We start from the raw sequence: 20,694 nt of genomic DNA, 5'->3' as shown, positions 1-20,694 counted from the left end.
ACATAGTATGCCAGATAGCCAGATAGTTGTGTTGTCATGTACGCATCATGTGAGTGTTCGGTTGCTTCGGACAAGGTCATCTTCACACTCAGCAAGGTGGATGGCAATCAGCATTCATTACTGGCTATGCATCAAGAATATCGCAGTTCTGCCTTTTCATCTTTTTTCTTGAAAATTCTGTTTAGTTTAGTTACATTATATTATTTCCATGATATTTCCATGTAGTTTATATATATATATATATATATATATATATATATATATATATAAACTACATAGAATTACAATTGCAGTTCTTGCTATTTAAAAATTGCGCTCTTTGAATTGCGTTTTTGATATAAAAATCTTTGAAATTTTTGAAAAGGGTTCTATATGGCACCAAAAAGCGTTCTTCTACTGTTATGTCTTGCTTGTTACAATAGAAGAACCCATTTTGATGCTATATAGAACCCTTTTCAAAAAGGTTCTTTATAGAACCATCTACAACACATTCTCCATTAATCTCAAGAACGCTTTCACTATGCAAACAGCCCTTTAATCATGCAAAGGGTTCTTTGAGTGCTCATGGCTCTATATAGATTAAGTGTGCGGTTTAAGTGTGTATTTTTACCAAAATGATACACCTCTGACATCATTTAGCTTTTTGAGCAAATGAGAAATTTGGAAAGTTGGTTTGGGTAAAGCTATTTATGGCCAGGATCTTAAACTATCTATACGTATAAAGCAATAACATTAAAGGAACCCCCCCCCACCAAACATTATGTTTGAGAGAGCTAACACTTCTATCTACTATTGAATAATTAGCGCGAAAAAAACTTCAGGCACATTGTCTAAAAGGGACCCCACATTCACTTATAGGACAATATAACATTGCAAAAAGCATGCCCAAAATTTCCCTTTGAAAAGTCCAAAGAAACCCTTTCTAATAACTGCACTTCAGCCAATAGCATTGTTTCCTTATGAATGGCTACTTAGGACTCTCCTGAGGAAAATATCATTAAAGCATGTGGGTAACACACAGCAAAGGCAAGAGATGTGCAGAAGATTAGGAAGAGAGACATGCAGGATTCATACTGAGCATCAATACTTACCTATGGGGATGACAATACCCAGAACTGCTACAGTAATGTTGTTACCCAGGAGGAAGTGATCACTTGCAGCTGCAGACAGAGAGAGAGAGAGGGGGGTGGGGGTGGAGGGGGGGTGCAATGTGAGTGTGTGATGGTGTCGTTGGGGGGGGGCAGTCATGTCGTTATATCCTAATTGATGAGAGCACTCATCATCTACTGCTTCACTGACTCATAACTCTAAATTTATGTAAAAAGCATTGCACCTCACATAGTCCTAACAATAAAGTATGACTTTACATTTAATACAGTGAAAAAAGAATGGCACATTAACAGCATAGGAAGGACAAAGTAGAGCAATTGAGAGGTTGAGGTAAGAGCAGGTCGTTAATTTCTCCCGCTCTGTTGGACGGCTGCATCCTTCTCTTCACTCCACGGAGCACAGCAGCCATTTGCTTTGGCAGTGTACCAAAATCTCAATCTCTCGGTCACACAGCATCTCTTTCACTCGCAAACACACATACACACACAATTTTACTGAGAAATTATTACTTCCAGTCCTCTCTCCTAAGTCAGGTTTCTGCAAAGCACAGACACTCCCAGCAAATAAATCCTACAATTAGCACATACAGCCACCATTATCCAAAACACAATTAGCTTCTGATAATGGAGTCTGAGCCCAGAGATTAAGAGAACTAGAGGGGACGACACAAGCATACAGATAAAGCCTGATAACCCTACAAGAAAGTGCTTAGTGTATGAAAAAGCTTATTGAGTGAAAGACACAACAATATTCAGGGCATGCAAGATGTTACTAGAGGAATATTTAGAATAATGACCGAAGAATCAGGCGGATGGTACTATTTTGTGACCAATTTTTATGTTTAAAATAAGTACAGATATATCATATCTACATTTACACCATACACAGGCAAAACTTACAACAGCCCAACATTCTAATATCCCCAGTGTTCCTCACCTTAACCTTTATTTAGCATCCCCATTATATCACTGAATCCAGAGGTTGGGGTGCCAGTCAGAAGAGACTCATATTCAACCACATAGGCTGCCAGGCCTATTTTCAGACATTCTGGGAGCAGGGGCTGAACAGGAAAAGGGTAACCTAATTTAATTTACACCATATTGCAGACGCCCTTATTAAGAGAGATAGTGTAATAATCTTTCAAAAACCAGTGTTAGAGCTTTTCAAGGCAGACAAAAAAGCCCAAAAAGGCATTTGACACTCAACCGCCAACATAAAAGCTATAAGAAGTCAACAGAGCTTGGGATAAATTCCTGTTTTTACATTATAACAAAACTTAGTTTACAAAGTTATTAATGCCCCTTCATACAAACATTATACTTTGGTGATGAAAATTACCAAAATATGCAATGTGACGCTGAAGTTATCAGTGCTTTATCATTGGGATTTTCAGTGATGTGGTGTTGCATGCATGCTCGATAGGTCAGAGTTTTTGAGGTGAAATCTCCACAAGCAGTACTGCACCAGAAAGGAGGCGCCCAAGAGCAACAGAGCTTGTGGAACTCAAGCTGACCCACGAGCTCTATTCCTGAGGTGCCCATATAAAACATAACTGTTACACATGCTGATGTACAGTTTAAGGGCAAAAGGGCAGGTGCTCAAGTACCCTCTGAGGTCTGTCTATATACTCCAATATCCCTTTAAACACCTCCAGTGTAACTTGGGGATGCTATTTGAACTCACTCATGCTAGTCTTTCCTGCTGTAAAGGCTGACTGTCTGCTTTCCTTCTGCCTCTCATGTACAATCTCAGTTACTTGTAACAGATGATGCTAATGTTAGCACACAGGTTAATTTTTAACAACCCAGACCATATTCTTCCCCTGGCTGCTTCATGTCATGTTCCACACTGTTAACCCTGTGATGCTCTCCTTCCATCTAAATGTGTTTTCTTTCAGCTTTAGTCAGAATTAAGGTTAAGAGAAATCTCCTTACCCTGAAGTGCTTATCTTGACTGTTTAAAGGATGACCGGGCCAATATGAAAATTTTATCACTGACACAGATTAAAATTTTAACAGATTATATAGATTATAGGGTGGCGCAGTGGGTAGTGTTGTTGCCTCATAGGAAAAAGGGCCTGGGTTCAACCAGCATCCTTTCTGTGTGGAGTTTGTATGTTCTCCCCATGTCTGTATGGGTTTCCTCCCAGAGATATGCAGTCAGGCCAACTGGACACGATAAATTGCCCCTAGGTGTGACTGTGTGTGTGTATATGTATGTCTGTCTGCCCTGCGATGGACTGGCAACCTGTCCAGGGTGTATCCTGAATTCCTCCCAGTGACAGCTGGGATAGGCTCCAGCTGCCCCCCCCACCCCCCCCTGCAACTCTGAAGGATAAGTGGTTTAGATGATGTGTGTGTATATATCTTATATTAACTAATATAATTTAATATGAAATAATAGAAATACGACGGTCATTTTCTAATTGTTTCTTAAACAAAGTCTTAAGTAATGTAATTACTGCAGCATCCGGATGGAGCATCCCAGAATTCTTTGTAGTTTATTTGTTTCTGTGAATTGGCTCTTATTTTTCTTATTTTTCTCATCAGTGTCATAACACAGTGTTTCACTGCATTATAACATGCTATCCTAACACTAAAGGTTGTATTTGTATGCATTTTATGTTTTTGTTATTTTAGTCATGATAGCACTTGGTATTCAGCCTGTAGCATTATAATGAAAGTGAGCAGCTGGTTACTGCCTACTGCAGTATCTGTAAAAAAAAAAGTATAAGGATATAAGAAAATTAAAATCCTCATACATTAGTGTTTTTTCCCTTTAAGATGGAGGTGTGCATGCATTTACCAACATAAACAACACTGAAGCAATACATCAGTGCCCTATCTGCAGGATTCCAGCCAATACAGATAGCCCGTGTAACCTTAATATCAGATGATTTTATTAGACATATATCGGCTAGTCCTCAGTTTAGAGTCATTAAGAAATGGGCACAGCGATGTGGCAGGTTTTCCTAAAGCATTCATCATTCACCTTAGGGGTCTTTTTTCAAAGTCACATTCTACAACTCTGCTATATTCCATTCCATGGTGATAAAATATCCAGGCAGCCATATTTTTAGTTGGAGTGGGAGGCTGGTTCTCTCAAGCTCTAGCAAAGGAATTGAGTGGGTAAAAAATAGCTCTGCAACAGAATGGTTCCATTTAATGTGCTGAGCAGGGTGAGACAGCCACACTCGAAAGATACATAAAAAGTACTATCGACAAACAACCGACAAACAACTTTTCAAACTTTAGGAGTAACTATCAGTATGAAAAATAAAGCGTTCCACTGTTATTGTAATCCAGGCACACTGCATGTGCTTGACTGGATACATTATTTCATTTGTATAGTAACCACAGTTATAAATCACTTTGAACAAACCACCAGAAACAAACCTTTTTACTTCCTGTAACTCACTTGTGTGATTACAAACTTACATCATATACACAACATATAGTGTGAGCGATGTTGTAAAAAGTTGCTGCAGACAGATTCTCTGAGGCAACCTCCTCTGCATCTTTATCTCACAGAAGGAGGCAGTCCCCATCCTTCTGGGGCCAGGCGTCAGTGTAGCTGGGCAGGACCACTTACTGGGGTGGGGGTGGAGGGGATGAGAGGGGAGCGGAGGGGAACAGGGCCCAGGGCAGTGTTCATCAGTCAAGCCTGGCTGCTCCTCTCCCTCCACTGCCTGCCCTAATTCAGCATAGAGGCACGCTGCTACCTGCAACTACTGCCACAGCCTAATCTATCACCCTCAAGTGGCCCAAGCACTGCTCAGCAAGCAAATTCTCCCACACACATTAACTTTCAGAGGCTGAGAACTCCTTCTGCTGCTGCAGGGAATGCAGCTCAGTCAGGAACTCGATCACATTTCCATATCTAATGTACAGAACAAGCTGGAGGTTTGTTTAACTTGATGCAAGATTTCCAAAGAGAGATAGAGGAAATGGAATAATTCAAACATACTCAGAGGCAAATGCTGCAAAGGCGCATACAGAAACAGATATGCACAACATATTTACTTATCTGCATGCACGCATTTGTTTTTATACCTTGTGAGGAGGTGATATTCATATGTCTCATGTATAGTACCGCACAAAAGTCAGAGACTTCATTTATTTAATTCCCAGTTAAAATGGCCGTTAAGTCCAAGTTAACTAAATGAATGTAACAAACGTTTTCTTAGCCAAACTGGTTTTATCCATTCAGCTTTTAAATGTGAATTTGCAGATTTTGAAAAAATAGCACAAGTTCTTTTTGGTTTTAACATTGTACGTTACCTCTGAATTTATCTGTTTTTTCCAAAAATTTAGGATATGTAAATGTACAACGTTTTGAAAATGTATAAACAGAAATGTACATACGCACACATATACCCTACTACTCATGAGGTTGGCTATCGCTAATTCTGCATCTTATATATTTTCTGCTGCACTGTTGCATTGTGCCCTCAAATAGGGGAGAGGTATTTAGTGGTCATCATGATTATTAAAGGATTAAAGCCCTGCATCTGCTGCACACCCACCCACCCAGACAGGTCACTCACCGCGGTGCGAGAGGTTGCTGTTCTCGCCTTTTGCCCCGTCACTCTGGGAGACTGTGCTTGGGCTAGTCGTCTGGCTGCTGTCTGCTGTTCTTTGGGTGGAGGTATGCTGTTGCCATTGTGGCGTGGTGCTGGTCTGGGTGCTGCTGGTCTGGGTGCTGCTGGTCTGAGTGCTGCTTGTAGTAGAGGATGAAGTTGGAGATGAATGCGTGGTGGTAGAAGACAGCGGGGTAGACGGATTTGGAGCTGTGGTACTGTGCGTGGTTTTATGAGGTGAGATGTGAGATGCAGATGTGACAGCAGCAGCAGTTGTAGTTGGAGTCGTAGAGGTGGTAGTACTGCTGGTTGTACTGGTGGTAGTTGTGGTGGTGGTAGATGTAGAGACAGAAGTGATGTTTGGAGTTACTCTTGTTGTGGTAGTAGTGGAAGGTGTAGTGGTTGTAGTCTTGGGTTTTACCACTGTATAGAGAGAGAAAGAAAAGAGAGAGTGAAAAGGAGAACAGAGGAAAAGAAAGAATATTACATGCATGAACAATGCATAACAGTACTGTGCAGAAGTCATGGATAACATTTCATATATTTAATTTCCAATCATAATAGCCATTAACTACAAGTTATTCATTAGGTAGAAAATAATCCACTCTCTTTAAGAGAGATGAGAAAATCAAGCTCCACTCTTGATTCAGATCTGAAAAAATCCACAGGTGTTTCTGTCCATCCTTCCACTGGGAGAAGACAACTCAACACTATGAGTTTGAAAAGAACAATGGACTGACCACCCCAGACGACAGACTTCAACATCATTGTATGTGTTGACAATTACTTGGACTGTAAGAAGCAGAAAATGCAACCAACTTCAAAGACTGAACTTTTGAGGTGTGGAAAAATATTCCTGCAGATCTCTTTGAAAAACTGAAACCAAATCTGCTGAAAAGAATGGAATCTGTAATAAAGGCAAAGGGTGGACACATTAAATACTGAAACTGATATTATATTTAGTTGTTGAGTATTCTGTGTAATGTTTGTTAAATATATCTTTTTTTTCTGATTAAAATTAAAATGGTGGTCTTTGACATTTGCACAGTACTGTACTGTGCAAATCTACACCATTTGTGCGAATAACTGTTTGAGATTTGCTTGCATTGTGTTTTTCATAGATAATCAAGATTATGTAATGTAACATTGTTTGAATGCAAATACACTTATATGCAATCATTTAGCCTGGCCACTGTGTACAACTCTAAATGCTGTGGAGACAAACACACAGACACACACACACACACACTCAGAGGCTGCACTGCAGGCAGTCAGGAGGCCTGAATTTGTGCTTTATCCTTTTTCTTTGATGAAAAACTACACCAACTCCAGCTATTTCTGCTCCAACTCTACAGTCTCAATGTAGTGTCCCACTCTGCTAAAATAAATAAATAAATAAATCTCCTTTCCTCTGTCACCCACACGTCCTCTCCTCTTTCCTCTCAATTCTGAGTGGGAGTGAATAACAATGACTAATAACGTTACTGCGATTAGGAGCTAGTAGCTGTTAAAACTTCTGCAGTAAGATGTATTAGAACAATAGAATGGTTTCATCAAGGTTACACTTAAATAACACAACCAGATTTGAAAACTCTAATCCTAAACAGCATTAGAGTTTTCAAATTTAGACTTATAAGACTAATTTAGAATTATAAGACTAAAAGCTTAAATTTGAAATTAAAACTATATTTTATTTACATTGTAATTAACAAGACACTGTGTTACCACTACTTAAAAGCAATATGCCAGTGATCCATCTATGGGATTTTTGATGCAGCCGATAAACCTGTGGGACCTTAAAAATCATGCTTTAATGAACAATATACTTTTTGTATTATCACTTTTTTCATATTATCAGGTGACAGAAGATTATGAAATTAGAATATATCTTTGTTATAAATGGAGAAATCACTGGTTGTGATAAAAGTAACACAAAAGGTAACAGGTGTTCCAAAATAAATACAATGTGTTATTTTAACAGATTTGTTTGTGAGCAGCCTTGTATCAGGCTCTTTAGTGGGCTTACCTGTGACACAGCGGCGCATGTCTGGACCCAGCTCTGCGTCATCAGGGCAGGCACAGGTGTATTTGGGTGAATGCTCGGTGATCTGAGGAGCTCTGAGGCACAGGTACTCACAGCCTCCGTTGGGCAGACTTCCCATGTTACAGCTGTCTGGAGCTGGGAGGGAAAAATGCAGAGCGTATGCTAATTGTATTAGCTGTGGGAACTGTGTGCTCAGCACTGTTAGCATAAGAGAGTAAGTACATCTTTAAACATCAGCATAAGAGGGCTGGAATGGCAGCAGAAATAAGGAGAAAATATAAGGCTACTGTTACCACAAGCAGTTTTTGAGCACTGTAAGAATGCAATTCGGCCTCTAAATGTTCTTAGCAACCCCTTTTGAGATATAACTGACCCTTCGGAGAGCTCCTTATTCTTTTAACAGGGCTCTCAGGACTGGGTTACAACAAAGACACTTTCATCTGCACAAAGAGACGTAGCGGGGCTCTACTGCTTAGAAAGCGGTTAAATATAGTCAGGCAGAGGGATTGTGCAAAATCCACAGAGAAGGTGCATAAATGAAGAGATTCCATCTATAACCATCTGCTTCACAGCATTCAAAACATGAAAACAGAAAACGTTCACACCCTCCCTCAGCACTGATATACCAACATACAGACAGGCACACACACGTACCCACCATCAAAGTGTGAGAGAAAGTGAGTGATAAAAGAGAAAGAGACACTGGAAACAGTAGAGATTCATATACACAATATAAAAACAGCAAATCCCCCTTTATCCACAAAAGGAGAGGACAAAGTACAAGGATTATTTTATTTTGACTGGTAAGTTCCTTCTGAAATGGGCACTGTACGCTTTCTTATTGAGCAATATTTCACTTTAGCCCTGCTCCTCATGAAGCATATTCAGTGTATGGGTTTTGGTTTGCAGAGGTTCATGAATATTACACTCTGATCCACTGGAGATACTCACAGGCTGAATTTTATTCTCAGCTCTTCATACTTTCTCACTTAGCATTACTTTCCTAAGGTAAAAAATGTAAAACTCTTTGAAAGTTAACAGCTGCCTGTATACAGTGAGACAGACCTTGGGGCTGCCGGAGCTCATGAAAAACCACCACATCCAGCGGGTTGTTGAGGTGCTGTGCCAGCATGGCCACGTCGTGCCCAGTCAACCGATTGACACTATAGATGGCTTCATCCTCTAGGTCCGTCCAGTACACGTGGTCCTAGAAAAAAGAAAACACAGACTCAGCGCTGGACAGGAAATTACTGTACTTGAGAAATAAGGAAAAGCCTCTTTTATAAAACATTTAGCTTACAGATGAAAAAAGTGGCATTAAATCAACAGCTAAGCCAAAAATGTAAACATCTCTGTGGTGTGATTGTGAGTTTATGCACTGCACATTCAAAAACCATAAATGATCCAACCAGCAAGACTTAAGAATTTAAGTTCATTTTCCACCTGTTTAAGAGACAAATGGAGCAGTCATACAACCACGATAAACAATTTGTTTTATTTCACACTAAAGCATCTAATTTGGCTAATTAGCCAACTTTCTTGCTAGTTAGCTTAACCTGGCCTTTGGTGTTGTGTGCAAATATGCACAAAATTGTCTACATTTACACAGATGCATGTATAGAGTCAACTAAAGCTTCTCCTTTTCAGAATTGTAACTTATGCATCAGCTGCCTAGTTTACTATGCTATTTTCTGCATTCATAAAAAGTTTACAAGTACACTGAACACTGTGTAGAATCAAACAAAGCTTATATTTGTCTATTGAGTCTGAAAATATGACCAATAAGCAAATCACTTATGGAGGCTAGGATAAATGCAAATAGCATTAGCTTCGTAACTAGCTATTGTCACCTTAGCAAACAAAGTAATACCATATTCTAGTCTACATTAGTGTACGTATTGGTCATGTATTAGTGTTGGGCTGGCTTTTATCTGAATGTGTAACCAAACATTAATGTTAGCCATAATGTAACGGCCTGTTGGTACCAAACTTGAACAGGTAAAACAAACAAACAGAAACATACAACTGGAACCTTTAGTACTAGACTTATCGCCAATGGAAAAAGCACAGTTCTAGTTCTTTGTGCAGTGAGAAAATGGTGATAGAGACAGATCCTTTTCACAGACACAACAACCTCAAACACTAACAAAAAAATCATAATTGCAATCATACTGTATAGCACCTGCATAGCACGGTGCACCCAAAACACTCAACCCAAGCAGAAAACCTTTAGATTAAACATTAATGCTCCTATGAATTACACTTTTTTGATGAGCAGTGATTTGATAAAGTAAAAATGCTTGATCACACCTTAATGAAATGCATGTGGTCTTTTGCGACAGATTAGCCAAAGACGAAAGCTGCCACTTCAATTCAAATTAGACAAATTGTAGGTGTTTTTTCAACAGTGTGGGCACAGATGCCTTGTGTAGGAACATAAGAGTGTAGACAGAATAGAATGGACAGGCTTATGGAGAAGGAAAGCAGAGAAAATGATGAGAATGCAGGCACCTGGCACGAGCTGCTAAAATCAGAGAGAAAGCACAATACAGAAGGACACAGAGGGGCTCAAAATTAATAAGAAGAATGTGTGTGTATGATGGTGAGGAGTTGTGTGCATGTCTGAATGAGTGTGAGAGAGAAAAAGAGACAAGACTCAGTGAAAAATCGTTTTGATCACGCCGCAGGTTTTTCATCAGCCTAATTAGAGCTTACGCTGTTATCTCTTACTCGCGTCTACGAGAGTCGCACATGCCTGTCTGAGAAACAACACCTCCTCCACCGTTCTCTCCTATTCTATTTGTCTCACTCTCTCTCGCTTCTGAACACCCCATATCAGCCTATCCAGCAATCCCACAAACCAGTGCACAGACGGGGCCGTTACTATGACTACCAGACATTCACGCTGTTTTTTTTTCCCCCCGCGGATTTGGAAGTAGATGATCTGGGTAGGCTGAGGGAGTATGAATGAAAACAAGGCTGGGAGACACACTCTTGCTCAGGACGCTCAGAGTCGCTGCATTAGAAGTTGTTTACTAGGGGCAGCTTTTTGAAAGGTCAGCCCTGTGCCTCCCTCTGGAGCTTCAGCAGGTGCTGCTCTCTGTGACTTATCAGCAGGACCCGCCCTTCTGCTCTCTTCATCACACTTCAAATGCAGCCCTGACCACTGAGACATCTCTCATCCTCCCATGACGGCAGTATTAACCTTTGCTGAGAAAGTAAGTTTGTAATTAAGATCCACAACCTGCAGTTTCGCTCCTGTAATGAAACGAGAGTTTTCCTTCAGTTCTTTATTTAATAAAAGGTTTGGCTTGGTTTGAGAAACAAGCCCTGTAGGTGGTCCCCAAATAAGAAATAGTGGTAATTTGCATGTTTGAGATGTCTTCCACCACACGCCTTGAACATTACTGGTGCTGCAAAACAGAAGTGGAACAGCTGAAAGGTACTTAAAGTCTCAAATGCAAACCACCCCTTACCAATTTTGGTATATGTTTGTCTTAAGAAAGGTAAAACTCTCATATGTTCTGTATGTTGTTGCTGTCATATCAAAACTGTGTAGCCTTTTTGTTTTTGTCATTTGTTTGTACAGTATCATGCAAACGTTTTAGACATTACATCTGCCAATTTTGATCAAAGTTAGCTTAAGTAGCCGTCATGAAAGATAAATAGCCTATTGAACTAAACATTTATAATCATTTATGCAGGGTGATGTCACCTGTCATAACAAGCTTGTGTATGTCTCATGTAGCCTTATTCACAGGACCCTACAGTAAAGTGTTTCCAAAAAATTATTAAAAGATACAAAAAGGGACTCCTAACAACCTTGCAAGACCTCATCGACCACTAAAACTGTTACCATCAGATAAACAGAACTTACAGCTTTCTTCTTTGAGAGAGAGGAGAAAATCAAGAAAATCCACTCTTGCTTCAGATATGAAAAAATCTACAGGTGTTTCTGTCCATGCTTTCACTGTGAGAAGACAACTTAACACTATGGGTCTGAATGTGTAGCTGTCAAGAAACTCTTACTGAGAAAAGAAAACAGACAAATAAGAAGAAAATGTGCGAATCAAACAAAGAAGCTGCTGGTGTTCTCAGAACAATGGACTGACCACCCCAGAGCCCAGACCTAAATATCATTGAATTCAACCAACTTCTAAGACTGAACTTTGGAGGTGTGTAAAAACATCCACACCTCCACAAAAGGCTTCTGTGTGCAAGCGTATATATGTATGCTTTTTCACCTGACATTGAAAAACAAATAACGTTTTACCTGGAAATTAAGTAAATGAAGGGAGGTCAAGGAGTTTTGCACATTACTGTGCACATCTGAAAATGCCAGCTGTGTTATGTACACATTTTACGATGAATGGATCACTGGAAATGGTCCAAAACGACTTGGAATAAAATCTCATTACATTGAGAAATCATAAATTAAAGTCTCATTACATGAAATTTTTCCTTCTTCTGTAAAGTTATTGTTTTCGATATACAAGGTTTTGTTATGACAGCAACAATGTTTTACTAACTAAAAATAGAATATGTGAAGCGACGGCGTGCTAATGAAGTTAAAACAGAACAAGGTTGCTTTTGTAGCTCAAGCTTAAAAAAAACTTCCAAAACTGCAGAATGTAAACCAAATGTAGGCTTGAACACCTATGTCAGCATCTATTCTTGACAGTGGACTCTTACTCTCATCTATATAACACTACAAAGGAAATGAAAGGCTGTTGAAAGCAGCAGGAAGCTATCGTTAGAATCTCTCCTTACGGCTGCAGATATTCCAACAGCATTTGAGCACGACCCAGTGGAGAACTTTAGCAGTAGTTTAGGAGCAGCCTCAGGGGTGCATCAGCAGCATGGCATCTCATTTCTCAAGTATGAAGGACAAAAGTTAAAGAAAAAGAGGAAAACACATTGTTTCCTCTTTGCGGGGCTTGGCCCCTGGGTGCCCCTGTGCTGAGCTGGCTCATCGACTGGCCTGTCTGGGGCAGAGGGTGATGTATGGCCTGGGCTGGGTCCTGCCTCACAGCTTCTCTGGACCTGCCTGCCTGTAAAGGCTTTTTAATTTGGTTTGTGTCTTTAGCTGCTGCCAGCAACCCAGGGCCATTCATCTACTGGGCTGTGGTGCTCTCCCAGCGAGCAACAACATTTCTAACCACTGCATGCTGTTCACAAGGAGATATGTATGTTTATGTGTGAGTGTATTATTATGTGCGTGCGTGTGTGTGTGTGTGTGTGTGTGTGTGTGTGCGTTTGTCAGTATATGTGGATATTTTGTGTTTGAGAGATAGCAAGCAAGAGAATGATGAGAGAGAGAAAGAGAGAGAGAGAGAGAGAGAGGCAGACAGAGAGGCTGAGAAACAGAGGGTCTGAATGTTGTGCCAGTTTCAAAACTGGCACCCGAAAACTAACTGTGCATGGTTATATGTAAATTGCGCTTCTCTTGCTCATGGATATGCATGTTGAGGGGAGGCAAAAATCATTGGAGATACTACACATGTGACTGATTACATATTCCACTCGATTTATGAGCAACTTCCAGCGCTGGGTTTTTCCTCCACCTTTTAAAACCAGGCGTAAGTTTGCACGAAGGTCTCAAAAGACGTGCTGTTGAGAGACTTCCTTTAACAATGGCAGCATACAGAACAGTTAGATGGAGACATGAGCCTCAAATGTGCTGAAAGAAGGTTTACCTTCAGAATAACACTGTTTACACTCTCAGGACCAATGGCCATTTGTATAAAAAATCCTAAGTTATACTAAGTTAAATGCTTTAGGGTTACAGCTTTAAATGTAGATCTACATTTTGCAACTGTCAAATTTTAAGTGCTGAAACTGAAATGAATTTACAATTATACATTTTTTTGAGTTTCCACTCAATCATTTAACTGAAGAGATTTTATGAAGCTCACTTAAGGTAAATGGAAACCTGAAGGCCAAAATTTTGTTTTCGCATTACACGACTTTCAGCGTTGTCTCAGTAAGTTCTAATCACACACAGGTTGTCAACTGACAGCCTTGTTTTGTGACAGTCTTGTTGGTAAAAAAAAAATCCTGGAGTTTAATTTACAGAAAATAATTACATTAAAATTGCAATTGCAACATTGGTCAGAAAACTCACAATTAGATATTTTTCCCCAATCATTCAGCCCTTGCTTACACAGTCCTTGCTTACACAGTCCTTGCTATCATTTCACAAATGCTGTTTTCTTAGCGAGAGCAGAATTACATCCCTGTAGAACTTCATTGATTAACAAAGCTACCTTTTCATCACTAAACTTTCATTTCCTGTTTTGTCTCAAGCTTCTTGATGGCTCCATTATTTCACTGTGCCTTTTAAACCCTGTGCCTCATGAGAAAACAGTTGGCAGTTTTCTATAGATTCATAACATTGCAGCACTACTAGCAGCCCAACTCCTGAACCAGCAACCCCTTATATCTAGTTTAGCAATAAAATACACACAACTTTTCAAGGACAGTAATTTTCAGGACACACTGTCACACTGCTCGTCTGTTTATATACAGATTCAGGTATTCAGACACTCAGCTCACTCTCTGAAATATGTTCTTGTATCTTACTTTACAGTGTCACAGTGATCAATAAAACAGTGACAAATCACACTCAACAGACTCCATGACTGTAAAACAGATCATTATAAAACAGCTTGATCAGAAACAGCTACAGGTCCAGACCTCAATTACTAACATCTCTTGAGCTCTGAGCTGTGTAAGAACCTCCAACGTAGTGTAAAAACCACTGAGCTTCAACAAGAACAGCTGAAGCTGACAAGCCACTCTGCTTATTATATTCACAAGGCCTAGCCCATCTGCCTGCAGTGGGGCTTCTGCTTTCAGGCCTGACTAAAGGAAATGCACCATCTGTCTCTGAATATCCATCACCAGGCCTTTCAAAGGTGTCACAACCAGGTTGCTTAATATAAACTATCATCCTCTGCAGACAGCTTCCTTCAGGTGAAATGTCTATTTGACAGCCTGGCATATGAGGACACCAGCTTTTGCACATATACACCCAGAACTGAGAAAGAATGTGAAAGATAAGCTCCAGTAAAATTAATGCACTGATTTTGGAGTTGGGACTGTACACAACTCTTTTTATTATTTAGATTGGGTATATGTGTCTCTAACAGATGAATGACTTACCTCAAACAGGGTGAGGGCAAACGGGTGACCCAAATGGTCCATAGAGGAGAGTAGAACTCTGCGGTTGTCCCCATTGAGATCCACACTGGAGATAAGATGGAGCTTAGAGTCCACCCAGTACAGACGTCTGCTGGATAAATCTGGCAGGAATATTGAAACAGTATAAAGGATCTATTCAAATCAGACAGACAGAAGAATTTGAATAAAGATTATAATACAGGAATTCATTTTAACACCAAAGTACGGAAATGGCCAGGGTAGTATATAACGTTTTTTCACAGTTTGTAGCGGACATCTCAAACCTAATCCGGGACTTCAACTGTGTTAAGAATCAATGGCAAAAGAAAACACACACACACACACACACGCACACACACAATATAAAAATGCATAGAAGCTCCAAGAAAAGAGAATTACTTTGTACTTTTCCTTTGAACAAACTACTTGTTTTCATACAGACACAGCAACAGTGAATTTCACACTTTCACTGGCATCTCTTTTTTTATCCATCTACCATGACTGCTTTTTCAAAAAGCCTCCTGCTTTAGAGAGTCAGAAAAATGATGAAAATATTGACAGCAATACTTGTGCAATTCCATTTAGTTTTTCTTATACTGGCTGGTGATTGATGAAAAGCAGAGATGGCAAATGATTCAAAGCCTTGTTGGCCACTGGAGACTGCTTCTTATTATTAGCATACTTTTCTTCTCTCTTGCTTTTTTTGTGCCAGACTTCTGTCATCTCTGTTAGGTTTATTGTTTCTCTCTCTCTCATTAGATGTCTCTATCCCCTTCTTAATTGTAAACTAGGACACAGGCAGGTCAGATATAGCCCTAACTCAGCACTGAAATTAAATTGTTTGATTTTTTTTGTTACAATTCATTGCCAAAATGCGCAAAAACACTAGAACTAGTTTGCAAAAGCAGGTTTTATATATTATGCAAATTAGCTTGAAATTCAATATGGTAGACGTGCTTGGTCCTTAAGGCTTTTTTTCTTTGGCATAAGAAAATGAATCTAAGATATAAAGGATTTGATACATACATTTTTTGATACAACTCAAGGTTTAAAAGATCAAATGGTCAAATTGTAAAACAATGCGCTATATTGCCACCATCAGACTGATCTGGGGCACTTCATTTGTTAATGAGTTGTGGTGGAGATACTGCACCTTTCAGATTTGGTGTAAAAGGTAAAATTTATGGACAGATAGAAAGACAGATAGATATAAAGCTAAGATAACTTTAGGGCATCCGTGTTTTATGCAGCGCCCATAATTACAGTAAATTAACAAAACCAATCCTTTTTTAATATGTCACACTTTGCTCCACCACGTGGCTTTATTTTATCTTAATTTCTGCATCTTCAGGTATTTTTCAGTGAAATTATACATATCGCTGTTGTCGGAAGAAAACCTTGTATCTCCAAAATGGTAACTTTACAGGAGAAGGAAAAAACATACTTTACTTTTAATGCAAGTCAATGGAACCAGACGTTTTTCCAAGTCATTTTTGGGCCATTTCTTTTGATCCATTCATCAAGAAATTTAAAAATGGAGATACAAGGTTTTCTTCCAATAGCAGCAATATATTTTAATTTCAAGAAAACAGACGATGAAATTAAACCCAACATTTGTACACCATCCTCTCGTTTACCTAGAGTAATTCCATTGGGCCACTCAATTCTCTCTGAGACCAGCACCTGCCGATCCACCCCATTCATCCCAGCCTTCTCAATCTTGGCCTGTGTCCCCCAGTCTGACCAGTACATAAATCTGAAAAGACCAGAAAACAAATAGACATATTTTAACTAAAAGTGAAAGAAAACACCTGTATGTTATCAACATGGCTAACTTGTTTATAAAATGCCTGATAATCAGTTCAAGGAGTAATACATACAGTACTAGCTCATTCAATTGAGTAGGTAACACAGTACTTATTCACTCAAGCTGTAAAATCCCAGAGAGTTACTCATGGCTACACCATACATAATTTTTCCAATTTAAAGACCATTTTAAAGACATTTACTAAGATTGCTGCTTAGCGATTTATCATTAATGTTTTGCACACCATTAAAAGTAATGCGCTTTACTGTCCAGATTAAAAAAGATAACATCTGACAAAAGTCAAATGGGAAGCTAATAAATACATACAGACTGACATATATATATATGTACAGCCTGACTAAGATTTTTAATATCTGCTTCAGAAATACAATTAAATGCACTTTAAAACTGAAATTCCCTGTTCAACCCACAGTGTTACTGTAAATTTTACAATCTAATTCTTTTCCATTCATATGTCAAGACTTGAGGGGAGTTCAGGTAACTTTATGCTAATCAAAAGGTGTCTAAGACCTAACTACATCCAAGAGCGGCAGGCACTTTGTCCACAGGCTGCAATTAGCTTGCATGTAGACCTGTTCTCTGGTGCTCATTTGCATGTTTTTCAGGCTTCTCTACTTCAACAATTTGCTGGAAAGAGGCTCAAGGGGATCGAGCCACCATGATGATGGAAATAAGTGACTAAGCACTTTAGAAGCTCACTGAGAGGAAAGATAGTAGTGTGCTGAAGACATGAGGGTGCAGAATATTTTCAGGGCATGGAGTACATTAGGTCAAAGTCTTACATTAGCTTGCTAAGTAAGGTACCAGATAAAAAGTAAATGGAGATACATTAGTTAAAATAATGAAAAACGAAAAATCTCATTTAAAGTTTACTGTGTAGGTTGTAAAGACTTCAGTTAACATTTCTGGAGTTCTGTCTTTGTTCTGACAGTAAAAAATGAGTTCAATGAATGCTACGTTACTGCTACACAGTAGTAATAACATTTTTAGCAGAGAAAGGGTTTTAAAGTATGGAAGAAGATTGTTCTGTTCCCTCACCCTTGTCTTGGGTCAACAGCAATTGCACGTGGTTCACTCAGTTCAGTATCAATCAACACTTTTCTCTTCTTGCCATCACTAGTTGCAACAGAAATGGTCTTGTGTCCAGAATCAGTCCAGTAGATGTTCTTATGGACCCAATCCACAGCTATGCCTTCCGGTGAATGTAGTGCAGTGTCAATAAGTGTGGTCTGTTCAGATGAGTTGCTGGCTTTGTTGATATATGCACTAAAAAAGAAAAGAAAACACATACACACTTTCAAAAGAAAAAAGGTACTAAACTGTCACTGGGTTGATACTCTCAAGGGTTTGTCTTCAGTACCATTAGTTAGGGAACATATTGGTACCATGTTCCATTGGAATTCTATTTTTCTAAGTACTGACTCAATACAACATGGCTCATCTTTAGCCTTTTTATTTTATTGGTCTGTTTTTAAATTATTAATTTATGAAAAACTAGAATTATGTACCTTTCCCAAGGGAAAAACTTATCAAAGGTACATAGTCAGACCTTAAATCTACTGTTGTACCTTTGAGGGTACATTTACATAGTTTGTACCTTGATGAATGAAAAATGTACCTGCACAGTACCTTTTTTCTGACAGTGCATGAGTCTACAGCTTTTAGACCCAGATGGTACCAATTTATTCATGACCAATCACAGCATACTGGGTGTATCTAACAACCTCTTGGTGAGTATGTACCTCACAAACAACTCCTATACCCAGCTGTTGTTTATATTCATATGCAGGCATCGAAGCTACCCAGCACCTGTATATTTCGCAAATAATGTTGGTAGGACAGAATAATGTTATTCACCACTCGGATCTGTTCACTAACCTGATGTTAGGACATTTACAGAATGACACATGACTTCACCTTGAGGCATGATGGCAGCTAATGTGAATGACATGCTATGATAAGTCAAGCCACTGCATTCTGGGGCTCATTACAAAGCAACTAATCATCTTAATGTTACTTGTCACCAGTGGGGGTAGAACTTTGCAACCTGGTAATGTTCCATCTGTGGCTTTTTAAGTGAATGCCTCTTTAACAGATGCTGCACCACATTGGGCACTCGCTCACAGAATAGGTCTGTCTTCCCTTATCAGGCAGCGAGGCTGTAAGACTCTTTTCAAAGAGCTGCTTCCGCGAATCACAAGGACAGAGGCAGACTTGGTCAGGGAACATTTCTCTTGTGCGCACTCTAGCTTAGCTAAGAACTCTATTATTAGGAGCAGGTGTACTGGCCCAATTCTAATTCAGCTGACTCAAAGAGAATGCCAAACAAGGAGAAGAGAAAGCAACTGAAAGAAGACTAGAGGGTAATGAAAGTGTTCACGGCCTAGGTAACAGTGGTCCAAACCTGATAATCATGCTAAAACAACTGTGTGTATATAGACAAAATGGTCATACAAGTTATTCAACAACATACATTCAGGATAAGGAAACAAGCAGAAAACATATTTAATAGAAAAATAAGAAGAAGCCTCAACAACTATATATAAGACCATTTGCATTTACTGTATACACACTTTGCCTTTATTGCAGCTTCCATTCTTTCCACCAGACTTGCTATCAGCATTTTAAAATAAACCTGCAAGGATATTTTTCTACACCTCCAAAGTTTCAGTTGTAGAAGTCTGATAACTTTCAATGCAGTGGTTCATAAAATCCACATTACATGCTAAAACTCAGGTCATGCTCTGCAAGCCACAGGCTACATAATAAAAAGTAGTAAACAAGAAAGTTAACTACATTGTGTGTTAAGTGCAGGCAAGTATTTGACAAAGATGAATTATCTGAATAGAAACAACAGATTGGTTTCCTAATTGCTTGTGTTATTTTTGGCTTCAGATATTCTGGCTAAAAACTTGCATTACATTGACTGAAAATGATGCTAATCAGAATTAATCAGACCCATGATAACACTGGCATGACCTATAAATCATCTGGAGGCAATACTGATTGCCCACTCCCAAAACAGCATAAAAAGAAACTACCAGAGCAAGTCACAGAGTACAACAAGATTCAATGAATATGCTTTTCTAATTTACTACTAATTCAGTTGTCACTCAAGGCAACCTGACTTAGGCTAGACTTCATAATTAAATGGGATAGGTTCAGTGGCCCTCATTTAAAAATTGCCATATTTTGATAGAGATTTGTAATTGCTAATCAGCATATATATCCAAACAAGCACCACCAAAAGAAGTCAGAAAATTCCAAGTGGCAGGGAGTTATGATGGCAGTTTCCTCAAGGCAAAAATCACAAATCATTCTCTTCGTGTCAGGATGCACAGAACACCAACAAAAAACACTGACAAGTTAGAATGCTTCACACAGTTCTGAGGCATCAACTGCGTTCCCAAGGTTTCTGGAAGTGCTTATGCTAATGAACCATCTCTCTACCCACAGACTTTCGAAGAGGAAGAGGAGATGAGTAATGGGGCATATTAAAGTGGGGGATAAATTAAAGGCAGCATATGGTGTAGCTAAGATGATTTAGTAGAGACTGATGGGACTCAGGGTGACATGGGAAGAGAGACTGGGTCTACGTCAAGCAAGGTGAAGAGCACATGTAAAGAGTGCAAACTGTCTGTGCCCCAGTGTCACCCAACATGGCATGTAGCTAAACTTTTAGAGATGATGCTTTTAAAAAATGCCCTTTCGCAAAGCATTCTATAAATATATATTTTATTCTTGTCCTTCCAAAAAAATGTGAGTTTCAAGTTTCATAAAAGAGTCAATCAAAACACAGATTTTATACATTTTGGATCAGCGATGCCGTATTAATGGAAAAGAAAATCAAAGGCAGATGGTTTACTGGACGATTGAAAAGGAGATCCTCAAGTGACATTTTGTCAGTTACCTGAGCCATGACAAACAAACATGAGTTTCTCGAAGCTAAAA

General features: G+C 39.2%; 1 protein-coding gene across 1 annotated transcript in view; it reads right to left on the bottom strand.

Annotated features, from left to right (window-relative positions):
* Positions 1–20,694, bottom strand: part of lrp8 (low density lipoprotein receptor-related protein 8, apolipoprotein e receptor) — a 169,865-nt gene that overhangs the window by 9,938 nt on the left and 139,233 nt on the right. The window contains exons 11-17 of the mRNA XM_036570667.1: positions 17,782–18,009; positions 16,553–16,671; positions 14,898–15,037; positions 8,799–8,940; positions 7,716–7,868; positions 5,657–6,112; positions 1,092–1,160 (exon numbers count right to left, since the gene is read on the bottom strand). Coding sequence (XP_036426560.1) covers positions 1,092–1,160; positions 5,657–6,112; positions 7,716–7,868; positions 8,799–8,940; positions 14,898–15,037; positions 16,553–16,671; positions 17,782–18,009 — 1,307 coding nt within the window. The remainder of the gene's footprint in view (positions 1–1,091; positions 1,161–5,656; positions 6,113–7,715; positions 7,869–8,798; positions 8,941–14,897; positions 15,038–16,552; positions 16,672–17,781; positions 18,010–20,694) is intronic.

Source organism: Colossoma macropomum, unplaced genomic scaffold, assembly GCF_904425465.1.
Source record: "Colossoma macropomum unplaced genomic scaffold, Colossoma_macropomum, whole genome shotgun sequence".
Classification (NCBI taxonomy): Eukaryota; Metazoa; Chordata; class Actinopteri; order Characiformes; family Serrasalmidae; genus Colossoma; species Colossoma macropomum.
Note: the sequence above shows the minus strand (reverse complement) of the source record. Positions and strands in the feature narration are given on the sequence as shown.